Genomic DNA, 13049 nt, shown 5'->3' with positions numbered 1-13049 from the left:
CTATAGTATTAGCTTGTGCACCCCAAAGCTCAAACACACATGCATGTGTGTGTGTCTACATGTATATGGCCCCGGTACATTAATCTCCCTGCTGGCACAATGAAAGAGAAGTGCTTAAGCACTTCTTATGGAAGACCAGGTAAGAGGGAGATCTGTCCCATCTCCCCACCCCCACACAGAGCAATAATGCTAATGTGCACTAGGTTATTAGGGTGTGCCCAGGCACATCCGGCACACCCTGTGCACACGCCTATGCTTGAGCTACAGGCGACTTGGAGTGGAGATGTGAACCACTCCCATAGAGAATAACAGATTTTTTTTTTCTTCTCCAGCATTTTAGAGCTTCAAGCTACAAAATGCTGAGGTGTGAATGGTGCCTTAGCGCAGATAACGCAGCGCACAAAGACGGTAAAGTGTGAATGGGCCCTTGTATTATCCTAAGGGGCCGAGGATCGCCCACATCTAAAGGTAATTCAGGATGCCTTCCTTTCATGGCCATAACTCATCTGACCACCAGAGGGAAGTAAAGGGCCTGCATGTATAGAGGGATGTCGGGGATGCCTGTGTTGATGTAACAGACAACATATGGCCACAGCCCAGCTGCTCCCGTCACACATTCTGTATACGGCCTTCTGCTATGTGTGTCCTAATAAGGATAGGGTGATGGGGCGGAAGTGGTGTCTGGTGTTACAGGAAATTACTTCCCCCCCATAGTCACGTTGTGTGTTGCAGCTGCTGGTGAATAGAAGGTACTGTGATTGTATAGAAGATAGATTAACCAATCTAATGCTGAAAAGAAAGATCTTTGACCTATAGGAATATTGGATTTTTACAGGGAGGAGCAGCGCCGTGATTGTGTCCAGGATTAGACAAGATGCAGGTGAGTGTGACCCACCCCATAGGTACATAGTATTCCTCCGCTTCTCTGTACCTGTCCAATGAAATCAGGGAACTCGTGTACAGAGCTTGTCCTATAATGCCCAGGGAATAATGAGAATACATCAGGGGAAGGCAACCTGGGGCAGGTTAAATAAATCGGGTAGAAAATCAGCTTTTTGCAGAACTACAAGTCCCATCATGCCTCTGGGAGACATTTTAACTGGCAGCCTTGCAATGGCTCATGGGAAATATAGTTCCACAACAGCTGGAGGGCCCCAGATTGCCTATCCCTGCTGTAAATCTTCTGCTTGGTGACTTTTTTTTTTTTTTTTACAAGCTTTTTACTCTACCGATTTAAAAAGCCCATATGATGTACATTAAAGCACACTATGAGAAAATCGGAAGGAAAATTCCATACGAGGCACGATCGTTCGATTTTCATATAATGTGTACACCACTTTCAACATTCCTGATTCCGACTTTGCAGACAAAAATCTCCAAAGGGACAAGCCCCCAAATTTTTTTCTTTTACATGAACAGAATGAATGATTTTTGTTCCGTGTGTACAGTTTTTTTGTAAAAGAAATATCAGATACGAAAGGCTGCACATGATCAGCCACCATAGATCACAAAAAAAAGCCTTTGTTGTAAGAGAATTTTCGTACATTATTTATATACTCGGTTCGGGGAAATTGCTGTGACACATCAAGGAAAACCAGCCGATCTTCCCCTTCTTCTTCCTTCCCTTTTTTTTTTTTTTTTTTTTTTTTTTAAGTTTAAATCATCTTTATTGAAGTTTTACAAAAGAGATGGTGCAATAACAAGTCGGATACAACGCAGTTGTAGTTGAAATTCCATCCAAACATTCTGTCTACATAGTTGCTCCAGGCAGTAAAGGTAAGTGAGGGACATGGGAGAGAAGGGGGGCACCCAATATTCTTATAGTGTGTACCTCCGCTTTATTTACAGTATTTGTGTTGGCAACCCTAATGCCGCGTACACACGGTCGGACTTTTCGTCTACAAAAGTCCAACGGACGCCGACGGACTAAAGCTGGCTGGTAATCCGATCGTGTGTGGGCTTCTCCGGACTTTCAGCAGACTTTTTCAGCCTCAAATCCGACGGACTTTAGATTTGAAACATGCTTCAAATCTTTACGTCGTAACTACGACGGACCCCGAAATCCGCTCGTCTGTGTGCTAGTCCGACGGACAAAAACCCATGCTAGGGCAGCTATTGGCTACTGGCTATGAACTTCCTTATTTTAGTCCGGTGTACGTCATCACGTACGAATCCGTCGGACTTTTGTGTGGTCGTGTGTAGGCAAGTCCGTTCGTTAGAAAGTCTGCTGCAAGTCCGCCGAAAGTCCGCAGGAAGTCTGTCGGACAGGCTGTCGGACTTTTGTAGACGAAAAGTCCGACCGTGTGTACGCGGCATAAGGGTTTGTTTACACTTGCGGTTGGGGGTCAGGTAAAATGTGGGTGTTGAGGCACGTTTTTTTTACTGCCCCCCTTTTCTCCATAAGCTGCAAAGGCAACCAGACGGGGGGTGTACACATCCTGCAATACTTTCTGGCTGCAGCAAGAATTCTACCCCTCATCACCTTCAGCAACCAGTACCACCCACGGCCTTTTGGCTAAGATCAAGTGTAGTATCTGTTCTTATCAGTTTCCAGGAGGTGGCGCTTGCTTCCGTCCCTGAGCTATGGCGAAATAGTGAAGGGATAGCGGTTGCTATGCAAAGCCTGCTGGAGTAAAGGTGACCTGGAGTGGTTTGTAGCCGAAAGGGAAGACTTCTGATGGGGACGGAGAACCACGGGGTCTGATCCGGAGGGTCGGGACCCTGGCCTTCTGGCCTAGATTGGGGTAGCTCTAGCTCCGGCCAGTTTTTCTGGGAGAGAACGCTTGCCCCTCCTTTGGAGAGGGGGGAGGAGCGGTCAGTATCTCCTGATGAATATAATTAGGCAGGAGGAACGGAACGATGGTGGAGTCAAACCACAGGGCTCTCACCGGGTTTCCTGAACTCCAGGCCTTCCTGGTTGGTGTGGGGGCTGCTGTGGTCTGGGCTGTGGGTCAGGGTTGCTTTGAAAAGCCAGTGGAGAATGTGCCCCTGAAGTGGCAGTTCAGGGGTGCCGTATAGTCACGGTGTGTGAGCACTTGATTTTATGGCACCATGGTCACTTTCACCACACACACGTTTTTCACACCTGCCTCTTGGGCCGGGCCTTTTGGCCAGGACAAGGGGAAATTTTTATGCCTGGCCGGAGGGCCGGCCATTGTATTGCACAATGGCAACTTTCACTCTCCCATCTCACTATCTTCCCCACTCTTTCTTTTACCCCTGTTTGTCACTTTTTTGTATTTTGTTTGTTTGTGAATGTATACATGTTTTGTCACTGTGTGGCGAGTAGGGTGTGGGTCTTCGGGCCTACTCTGAAAGTCTTGGGAGGGGGTGGACATAGGCCTTTTGGCTTGGTTCACCCTCTCCTTTGAGGGGTCTCCCTTCGGGGGAGCCCCACTGTACTTGGGTTGGTCTGTTTCGGCAGACCTTCCAGTAAACAGGGTCCGCCTGGTTTCGGCCAGATGGACCCATTGTCTGAGTACCTCAGTACCTGTCCCCGGGGGGATCAGGGTAAGGTCCTTCCCTAGTGGAGGACTCTATACACCCATTGCACATTTTTGTGTTTCACTCTGTGTGGGCACTTTTTTTTGGCACCGGGTGGAAGTTTTTGCGGTGTGTTTTGCACGCCACTGGCAAGGGAAAAAAAAAAAAAAACAGTACCACCCACGGAACGTGTCCTATGAATGGGGCTGCACTGCAACTGCGTGCAGTGTAAGTGGTTGCCCTGCAGTGGTGGGGGCTTTTAGGGGTTAAAACAGGTGAGGAGGCTGCCGGTCAAACATAATCTGTAAAGTGATTCTCTGCAAAACACTCTTCAGGAGGGCAATGCTCATGTAAATGAGCCTTGACTCCTTTTTATTCGTCTGATTTTGTGTGATTTCAGGATCCAAATGCAGACACAGAGTGGAATGACATTCTACGTAAAAAAGGTATCCTACCTCCTAAAGAGGCACCGAAGGAGGAAGAAGTGGAGGAAGAAGGGATTCTGACCCAGCAGTCAATTGGTGAGAACAATTACACTTTACTAATAAAAGGATAGTTTTCTGAGAAAAGGGGTACAGGCCTCACCAGATTTCATCACTTCACTTAAAGTGTTTGTTACCCCAGCATTTCATATCCCTGATATATGCCTGCTTGCACCATGTAGTATCCGTTTGTATTGTTTTCTTTGTGTGAAAACCTTGGTGTTCCTGCCAGTTCTCTGCTTTCCTAATAAATACTGACCACACTAAGCAGGAAAGCACAACGTGGTCAGTTCTCTAGCTCTGCTGGGAACTCGGCCTGCTTTCCTCCAATGATCAGTCTTGTCTGACACTCCCTCAGCATAGACATTCACTGGGAAGCTCAATATGCTTCTGCTTCTCCTCCCCCAGCTCTTATGCAGCTGAGAACAGAGAAGATGTGAATTTTTTTTTTTAAAGTTATTTATAATTTTTTTTTTTATATCTATACACAAATGTTTTGCCTTTGATTTCAGTTTTAAACTAATAGGTTGTTTTACAAGGTGATCGTTTAAATCACTTTAAGGGTTTTCCAACAGCTACATTTTCGCTTGTTTTATGGCTGTATGTATTTTTGTATTTCAGTGAAAACCTATGAGGATATGACACTAGAAGAGCTAGAAGAGAATGAGGATGAGTTTAGTGAGGAAGATGAGAGAGCTATAGAAATGTATAGGTGAGTAGTTGTTGGTAAACATCATGGCGTTAAATTCTTATTGGTTGTATTGTTGCCCAATCAGGATTTTTTTTTTTTTTTTTTTTTTTTTTTTTTTTTTCTTAAAGCAGTTGTAAACCCCGCTTGGTCATTTTCACCTAGAGGTAAGCGTATAATAAGGCTTACCTGTAGATAAAATTTATATACTAAACAGTTGCACGTTTAGGAGATATTCACCCTGCATGCAGCCAGTGACTTCGTGCTGGAACTGAGTGCTCGCGCACACATGCGCGGGAGTGACGTCATCGCGACTTCGGCCCATCACCTAGTCGGAGTGCACGAACCCGGAAGAAAGACGAGGGGAACATGTGAGCCCTCTCAGCAGTGACATTACAGCACTGGAGGGCTTCGTTCCAAGGTGAGTATTTGATAATGTGCTAGTATTTTTTTTTTTTTTTTTTTTGCAACATCTGCAGTTTACAACCTCTTTAAAAAGAAACTTGATAACTTGTTTTTGACAGTGACTGAAATATGCTGCTGTTCTTCTTTTCTCCAGTTTTTTTGAATTAAACATAATATTTATTATTTATGTTTTTAATGAACCACTTGCCTACTGGGCATTTACACCCCCTACCTGCCCAGGCCATTTTTTTTTTTAATTTTTTTATTTATTTTTTTTTTTTACTAGTAATGGCGGTGATCAGCGATTTTTAGCGGGACTGCGGCATTGCAGCAGACAGATTGGACACTTTTTTTTGGGACCAGTGACATTATTACAGTGATCAGAGCTAAAAATAGCCACTGATCACTGTATAGATGACACTGGCAGGGAAGGGGATAATACTAGGGGGTGATCAAGGAGTTAAATGTGTCCTGGGGGGGGGGAGTGGACTGACTGGGAGTACAGAGAGATTGTTGTTCCTGATCACTAGGAACAGACTATCGCACTGAACTCTCCTGTCCGAACAGGGATCTGCTTTGTTTACACTGTGGCAGATCCCTGTTCTGCCTCTCTGAGGAGTGATCGCGGGTGGCCGGCGGACATCGCAGCTGCCGGACCCACACATCGGCTCCCCCTCTGTGCAGCGGCGCGCATGCGCCCACAGGAACTTTTGCATGAAACGAGGTACGGGTACGTCGTTTCGTGCAATGGGGCCGCCTTGTCGCAGTATATATGCGGTGGGCGGTCCTTAAGTGGTTAATGAGTGAAATAAGTATTTGACCCCATCTCAAAACATGACCTAGTACTTGGTGGCAAAACCCTTGTTGGCAGTTAAGGTGTTTCTTGTAGTTTGCCACCAGGTTTGCACACATCTCAGAAGGTATTTTGTCCCACTTTTCTTTGCAGATCGTCTCCAAAGTCATTAAGGTTTCGAGGCTGATGTTTTTTAACTCGAACCTTCAGCTCCCTCCACATATTTTCAGTGGGATTGCGGTCTGGAGACTGGCTTGGCCACTCCATGACCTTAATGTGCTTTTTTTTGAGCCACTCTTTGTTGCCTTGGCCGTGTGTTTTGGGTCATTGTCATGCTGGAATACCCATCCATGACCCATTTTCAATGCCCTGTCTGGAGGAAGGAGGTTCTCACCCAAGATTTGAGGGTATATGGCCACGTCCATTGTCCCTTTGATATGGTGAAGATGTTCTGTCCCCTTTAGCAGAGGAACACCCCCAAAGCATAATGTTTCCACCTCCCATGTTTGACAGTGGGGATGGTGTTTTTTGGGTCATAGGCAGCATTCTTCCATCTCCAAACACGGCAAGTTGAGTTAATGCCAAAGAGCTTGATTTTGTTCTCATCTGACCACATCACTTTCACCCAGTTCACCTCTAAATCATTTGGATGTTAGCAAACTTCAGACAGGCCTGTACATGTTCTTTCTTGAGCAGGGGGACCTTGCAGGTGATGCAGGATTTCAGTCCTTCGCGGCATATTGTATTACCAATTTTTTTCTTGGTGACTGTGGTCCCAGCTGCCTTGAGATCATTGACAAGATTCTTCCATGTAGTTCTGGGCTGATTCCTCACCGTTCTCATAATCATTGAAACTCCACGAGGTGAGATCTTGCATGGAGCCCCAGACCGAGGGGGATTGACAGGTATTTTGTGTTTCTTCTATTTGCGAATAATCGCACTGTTCGAACTGTTGTCACCCTCTCACCAAGCTGCTTGGGGATGGTCTGGTAGCCCATTCCAGCCTTGTGTAGGTCTACAATCTTGTTCCTGACATCCTTGGATAGCTCTTTGGTCTTGGCCATGGTGGAGAGATTGGACTCTGATTGCTTCTGTGGGCAGGTGTCTATGTATAGAAGACACCTGGGAGCCAGAAATTTTGTTGGTTAATAGGGGATCAAATACTTATTTCGCTCAATAAAATGCAAATCAATTTATATATAATTTTTTTTTTTTTTTTTAATGTGTTTTTCTGGATTTTTTGTTATTCTGTCTCTCACTGTTAAACTAACCTACTATTAAAATTATAGACCGATCATTTCTTTGTCAGTGGGCAAACATACAAAATCAGCAGGGGATCAAATACTTTTCCCCTTTATTGTACTGATACGGGTTACACCGGTTTACACATCTGTCTTTAGTTACGTTTTACATTTGTTTTTTGAATCCATTTTTTTACATGTCCGTTTTGTCCATCAAAAGTATAAACAAAACATATGTTTCTTGCCTAAAACTAACATAGATAGAATGTTTATTTCTGTTTACATGTATTGATATCTAGAAAAATAGGAAAGAATGCAGATTCTTCTTCTTTCTTCTTTTTTAAGACATAAACTGACTTGGATGTAAGCAGATGTACACACAGGGTGGCTCCTGGCGGGCATGCTGGAGATGCCTGATACACACTATCACTTGCTTGAATCCCTCTTGTGGAGCTATTGTATTCTTCCAGCAGGTGGGTGTGGGGGGCCGTCCTTGCCAGAAGAGCCCAATGATTACTGCTAGCGGCTGTAACCGCTGGCAAGAATCGCATGCTAAAAACCCGACGCGCTGGTTGTACCCAAGTCGATCAATGGAACGACTTTGGTACAATCAGCCTGCCTATAGATGGATCGAGCCATCAAACTGGCTAAGATTCGATCCATCTATGGCTGGGTCAAGTGTGAATGGGGACTGCTGAAGTAAAAGGACAGAACAGCAGGAATTGACACTCTGCAGCTGTATTTGTATCATAAGACCAACGTATGCAGTGACAATTGAGTGCCTCCTGCGTTCTCTTATGGTGCGTACACACAATTGGAAATTCGGCCAGCAAAAGACTGATGAGAGCTTTTGGTCAGAAAATGCGACTGTGTGTATGCTCCATCAGCCTTTTGCTGGCCGAATTCCAGCCAGCAAAAGATTGAGAGCATGTTCTCAATTTTTCGGTCGGAAAAAGTACCTATCCAAAAATGCGATCATCTGTAGCAATTCCGCGCAAAATTCCTACGCGTGATCGGAAACAATTTGACGCATGCTCGGAAGCATTGAACTTCATTTTCTCGGCTCGTCGTAGTGTTGTACGTCACTGCGTTCTTGACAGTCGAAAGTCCAGCGGACTTTTGTGTGACCGTGTGTATGCAAGGCAAGCTTGAGCGGAATTCCGTCGGAAAAACCATCATAACTTTTTCCGACCAAAATCCCGATCGTGTGTACGTGGCATTCCTCTTTGTCTCTGTTGCTAATATTGATGCATATAGAATTCTTCTGTATATGTGTAATATATCTGAATATTCTTTTACAACCAGTGAAAACATTTCATGCATTTAGGGAAGCTATTTTAAGATTTGTAAAACCATGCATTTTTACTTTCACTGGTAGTGTTTGTATGTGATTTTTTTTTTTTTTTTTTTGTCTTTTATAGACAACAGAGACTGGCTCAGTGGCAAGCAACACAAATAAAGAATAAATTTGGGGAAGTGATGGAGATTTCCGGGCAGGACTATGTGCAAGAAATAACAAACGCAGGAAAAGATCTTTGGGTGCTCTTGCACCTTTACAAACAAGGGTATGTATTATTCATGTGGCCCTTTGCTTGCTTTTATGCGGCCCTTGGGGCATTATTCATCGGACTGATATCCAACACTTTTGCCCACTGACACTAAGAATGGGGCATATTTCCTGCCACTGACATCAACAGTGGGGCGCTATTTCTCCTGCTGGCCCTAACCTAGGGGGTCACTATTCATCCCACTAATGCCAAAGATAGGTCACTGTTTACCCCCACTGATGCCAGAAACCATTTCTATTCCCACTGATCGCAGTCCGGCCCCCCTAACGTTTGAAACACAGTAAACTTGTTTGTAGACCCCTGCTTTATATCCTCCTCATCCCTTCCGTTTTTGAGTGAATCTATCATTTGGCCACTCTTGCTCTACTCTTTTACAACTGTTAGATAATTCTCATGTCAAACAATTTTTTTTTTTTTCTGTTTCATTTTTAGAATCCCGCTTTGCAATTTAATAAACCAGCACCTAGCAGTGCTTGCAAGAAAGTTTAAAGATATGAAATTTGTGAAAGCCATTTCAACAACGTGTATACCAAACTATCCTGATAAGAACCTACCCACCATCTTTGTTTATCGAGGTGGTGAAATTCGTGCTCAATTCATAGGACCTTTAGTGTTTGGTGGAATGAATCTCACACAGGATGGTAAGTAAATAGCTGATGGCCACTAAAGACAATGGTGATATAAAATGCAAAATTTCTGTGAACTACGTTTTATGTACCCCCAGGTCTCATTTTGCCAGGTACATGTGCACAAATTTTAATGTCTTTTCACATGTAGCCAAAACATTATAGCAGATTCAGTGGCTTCTGAACAAATTTGACCTTCAGAGGTTGTCGAGTATTTATCTGCATGCTGGTAGTAGGGACACAAGATTTGCAAGCTCGCTTAAAGTGGTTGCAAACTTCTGACAAGAAATATGAACAAAGCATATCCCTCTATAGTGTGTACTTGTCTCAATCAAGTGTGATTTCTGTCTGCTGCCTCCTTTATCTATCAGCTGACGAATGTTTCTGACACCAAGAGAAAAAAAGGTGACAGGAGGGAGATTTGTTCCTGTGTGCTGTGTGAAGGGATGGGTGGCTGGGTGTGTTCTTTCCCTCCAGTCAGCTCTCAGAGATCTTCTCACTGACATCTGCATAGTGTAACTTTAGCTCCCCACCCCCTGCTTTCTGAAAGCTCAGACAAGCTTTTTAAATTCTTCACTTTGAACAGCTGTAGAGAAGAGAGGACTGCAGATAAACAGGTACAACTTACGTAGGAGGATTTGTTTAATCGCCATGTATCACCTGAGAGCAGTCACTTCACTGGGTATATGTAAGGGTTTACCACCACTTAAAGGAACAGACTAAAGCTGGGTACACACTACAGGGTATTGCATGGAGAAAAAAACTGATCGCTCCAGTCGGAGCCGCTGTACTAACCATGTGAGGTTAGTCCAGCGATCTCCCCCGCTGAGCTGTTGTGTTCTAACAGGGGGACAATCGGGAGTCAGTCGGCTGCTGGTTTTCCAGCATGCACCCAACAGAAGACGGCTAGACAGACTGACCTACACACAGGCAAAATGTTTCCCAGTTATTTTTTGAACCGACAAATGTCTCCCGACATTCTGCCCGTGTGTACAGGGCTTAAGGTTTATGATTCTATGAAGAGTGTGCAATCTCTCTGTGCGTTAACACCTGAGTAAAAAATATAAGGACTAAAATAATTTGTGTGTAGTACATTAGGAGAACTTATTCTTAAAGTGTATGTCTGGCCAAAAAGTATATAAATAAAGGGATTCTCTGGAATACATTTCTCCATGACAGATGCCTCTAAAAATGTTGTAAATATAGCTGTTGATCTTCCAGAAATCTGGTGTGCTTTTAAATTCCTGTGTGAGCTGACAACATGGCACTTATATAGCAATGTTGTCAGCCTTGTCTCTCTTCTGCTGTACTAAAGAACACCTTAGTCTAGCGGGGAGTGGGGGGTTGGGCCTGCTTGGTAATTCAGTGTAGTGCATAAGAGTTGTCCACTCAGACAGGAAGTTAGTTTACAGGATTGTTTTGGAGGTGTAACTGGTATTCTACTGTACTTTAAGCCCCCGTTCACACCAGTGCGACTCATCATGCGATTTGGAACTGTCAAATCGCATGACAAGTCGCACCCCATTGCCAGCAGTAGAACCATTCATATTGCCGCAACTCATGTCACAGCGATTATGAAAAAGGTTCCTGCACTACTTTTTACCAATTTCATTGCGACTTGCATAGACTTCTGTTAAATTAAAGCGCAAGCCGCAATGAAATCGGCAGTACAAATCGTACTTAAGTAGCATGATTTCAAAGCCGCACCAGTGTGAACCAGGGCGAACCAGGGCTTAACGAGAGAAAACATGGGAAAATGTATACTGTATGTACTGCATATTTGTTTCTGTAGGGTAGAATCGGTATTTGGATATTTACAGTTCTAAATTTTGGGATACTAATGGTGTGAATTCTGATTCCATAGAATTAGAATGGAAACTTTCAGAATCTGGTGCCATCAAGACAGACCTTGAGGAAAATCCCCGAAAACAAATTCAGGATCAGCTCATGACTTCCATTAGGAGTGCTGTAGCCACAAACAAAAACAATGACTCCGACGAGGACTAAATTTGGGGATATATATATATATATATATATATATATATATATATATATATATATATATAATTTTTTTTTTTTTTTTTTTTTTTTAATATTTTTATTTTATTTTTTTTTGTACATTTGTTGTAATATATAACATCAAACATACTGGAGATGGTTACTTGTTGGCTTTGATTCTAAAAATAAAAAGGACCTAATGAGGAAACTCAAAGGGTTTGTTAAAGTGGAAGTTTATTGTGTGCATATAATTCATTCTTTGGTCCCCTTTTCCTCCAGTTCAACAGGAAAATACATTTTTTTTTTTTTTTTTTTTCAATCAAATCTGTCAATTCAGGGCAGTAATCAAGGTGCCACGGCCTAGTTCAATTACATATAACAGACCAGAAGAAACACATGGGTTTCGCTGCCACCAATTACTTTCTCATAGAAAAGGCTTAAAGAGGAAGTAAACCATGATGGGTTTTACTTCCTCTTTATGCCCCTGCAAAGTAAAAGGATAATGGGCTGGTCATACTAGCCCATTATGTGGCACTTGCCTGCAAACGAAGCCTGCGATGTCCCCGCTGGTGGAAACAGCCATCTTCACCCCTCTTCCTTCCGGGGCCGCACACTCCGGCTCTGTGACTGGCCGGAGCCATGTGACGTCACTCCCACAGGAGCTGCCAGTCATGGCACGTGCGGGGGAAAAAATGTCAGGGAGGGCCCGTCCTTCACTGTGCATGCACTGATGACATCATCAGCGCACTACAAGGTAAATATCTCCTAAACGGCACACATATAGGCTTACCTATAAGTAAAAATGTCTCTGGGGGTGTTTACAACCACTTGAAAGTGCATAACATCGGTGAGGCCAGGGGGGTCCATTGCCCATAGGTGATAGATCCACTTGGCCTCCAGTTATAAGATTTGATTGTCAAAGTTCCCCCCTCCTAGGATTCTCATGCACATGGTCCAGCACCATAAATGAAATGACTCTGGCATTATTACGTTTTAAACCCACCTGTATACCTAGACATACCACAGTCAATATAATAGTATGGTCAGGCATACGCCGCCGCAATTCATGTTTAGTTTTCACCTAGATAAAATGCTCCACATATACATTTAAATTGGGTAGAACACCCCTGTGATCTGACAGTCCACATGATGTTTAGGAAGGAACCCACTTCCATCAGGAAGAATGTATTTCAGAATCAGTTTTTGTGTTTAAACGAAAACTTTATTTTTCTTTTTATTTTACTAAATGTTAAGGAACATAAATATTTTTTTAGAAATGGCTGTTTTTGTTTTCACAAACTACCTCCGATTTGTCCCAGTGACATCATCACTGTGTTTGTCTGCTGGTCTTTACTCTGAATTTAGTGTGAGGGGTCAGTACCCTGCCATTATTTGAAATAACACAACACCTTCCCGGGCATCCCTCTAATTGTGCATAATCGTCCCTGCTGGCCACTGTGCTGATCGGCAGATTGCAAAGCTTGTCTGCATAAGTACACACATTTAACCAGTTCCTGTCTGCGCTATAGCCAATAGATGGCTACAGCGTGGGCTTACATTGCCGAGAGGGCATCTATGGACATCCTCCCGTGGTCATGCTGCCCGCACGCCTCCTGTGGCTTGCAGGCAGTGCACTCTGTGTTCGCTATATCCTTAGGACACAGCTGATTACAGATAGGGGTAAAGGGCCAATTACAGCAGCATTTTATTACGTGATCAGCTATTGAAAAAAAGTTGCTGGCACTGCCCCATCTAACAGCTAGCC

At 43.7% G+C, this 13049-nt stretch overlaps 1 protein-coding gene across 2 annotated transcripts in view; it reads left to right on the top strand.

The window, feature by feature from the left end:
- The first annotated feature begins 546 nt into the window (after positions 1–546).
- The window catches only part of PDCL3 (phosducin like 3), a 53913-nt gene continuing 41410 nt past the window's right edge, over positions 547–13049 (top strand). Inside the window, exons 1-7 of one of the 2 annotated variants that reach the window (XM_073614807.1) lie at positions 547–749; positions 836–880; positions 3884–4004; positions 4587–4677; positions 8514–8657; positions 9093–9301; positions 11151–11516. In XM_073614807.1, the coding sequence (XP_073470908.1) occupies positions 875–880; positions 3884–4004; positions 4587–4677; positions 8514–8657; positions 9093–9301; positions 11151–11293 (714 nt within the window). In that variant the 5' untranslated portion in view covers positions 547–749; positions 836–874 and the 3' untranslated portion in view covers positions 11294–11516. Of the gene's footprint in view, positions 750–835; positions 881–3883; positions 4005–4586; positions 4678–8513; positions 8658–9092; positions 9302–11150; positions 11517–13049 lie in introns of those variants that run through there. The other variant, XM_073614808.1, reaches the window with a different exon arrangement.

This window comes from Aquarana catesbeiana, linkage group LG02, assembly GCF_042186555.1.
Source record: "Aquarana catesbeiana isolate 2022-GZ linkage group LG02, ASM4218655v1, whole genome shotgun sequence".
NCBI classification, from domain to species: Eukaryota; Metazoa; Chordata; class Amphibia; order Anura; family Ranidae; genus Aquarana; species Aquarana catesbeiana.
Note: the sequence above shows the minus strand (reverse complement) of the source record. Positions and strands in the feature narration are given on the sequence as shown.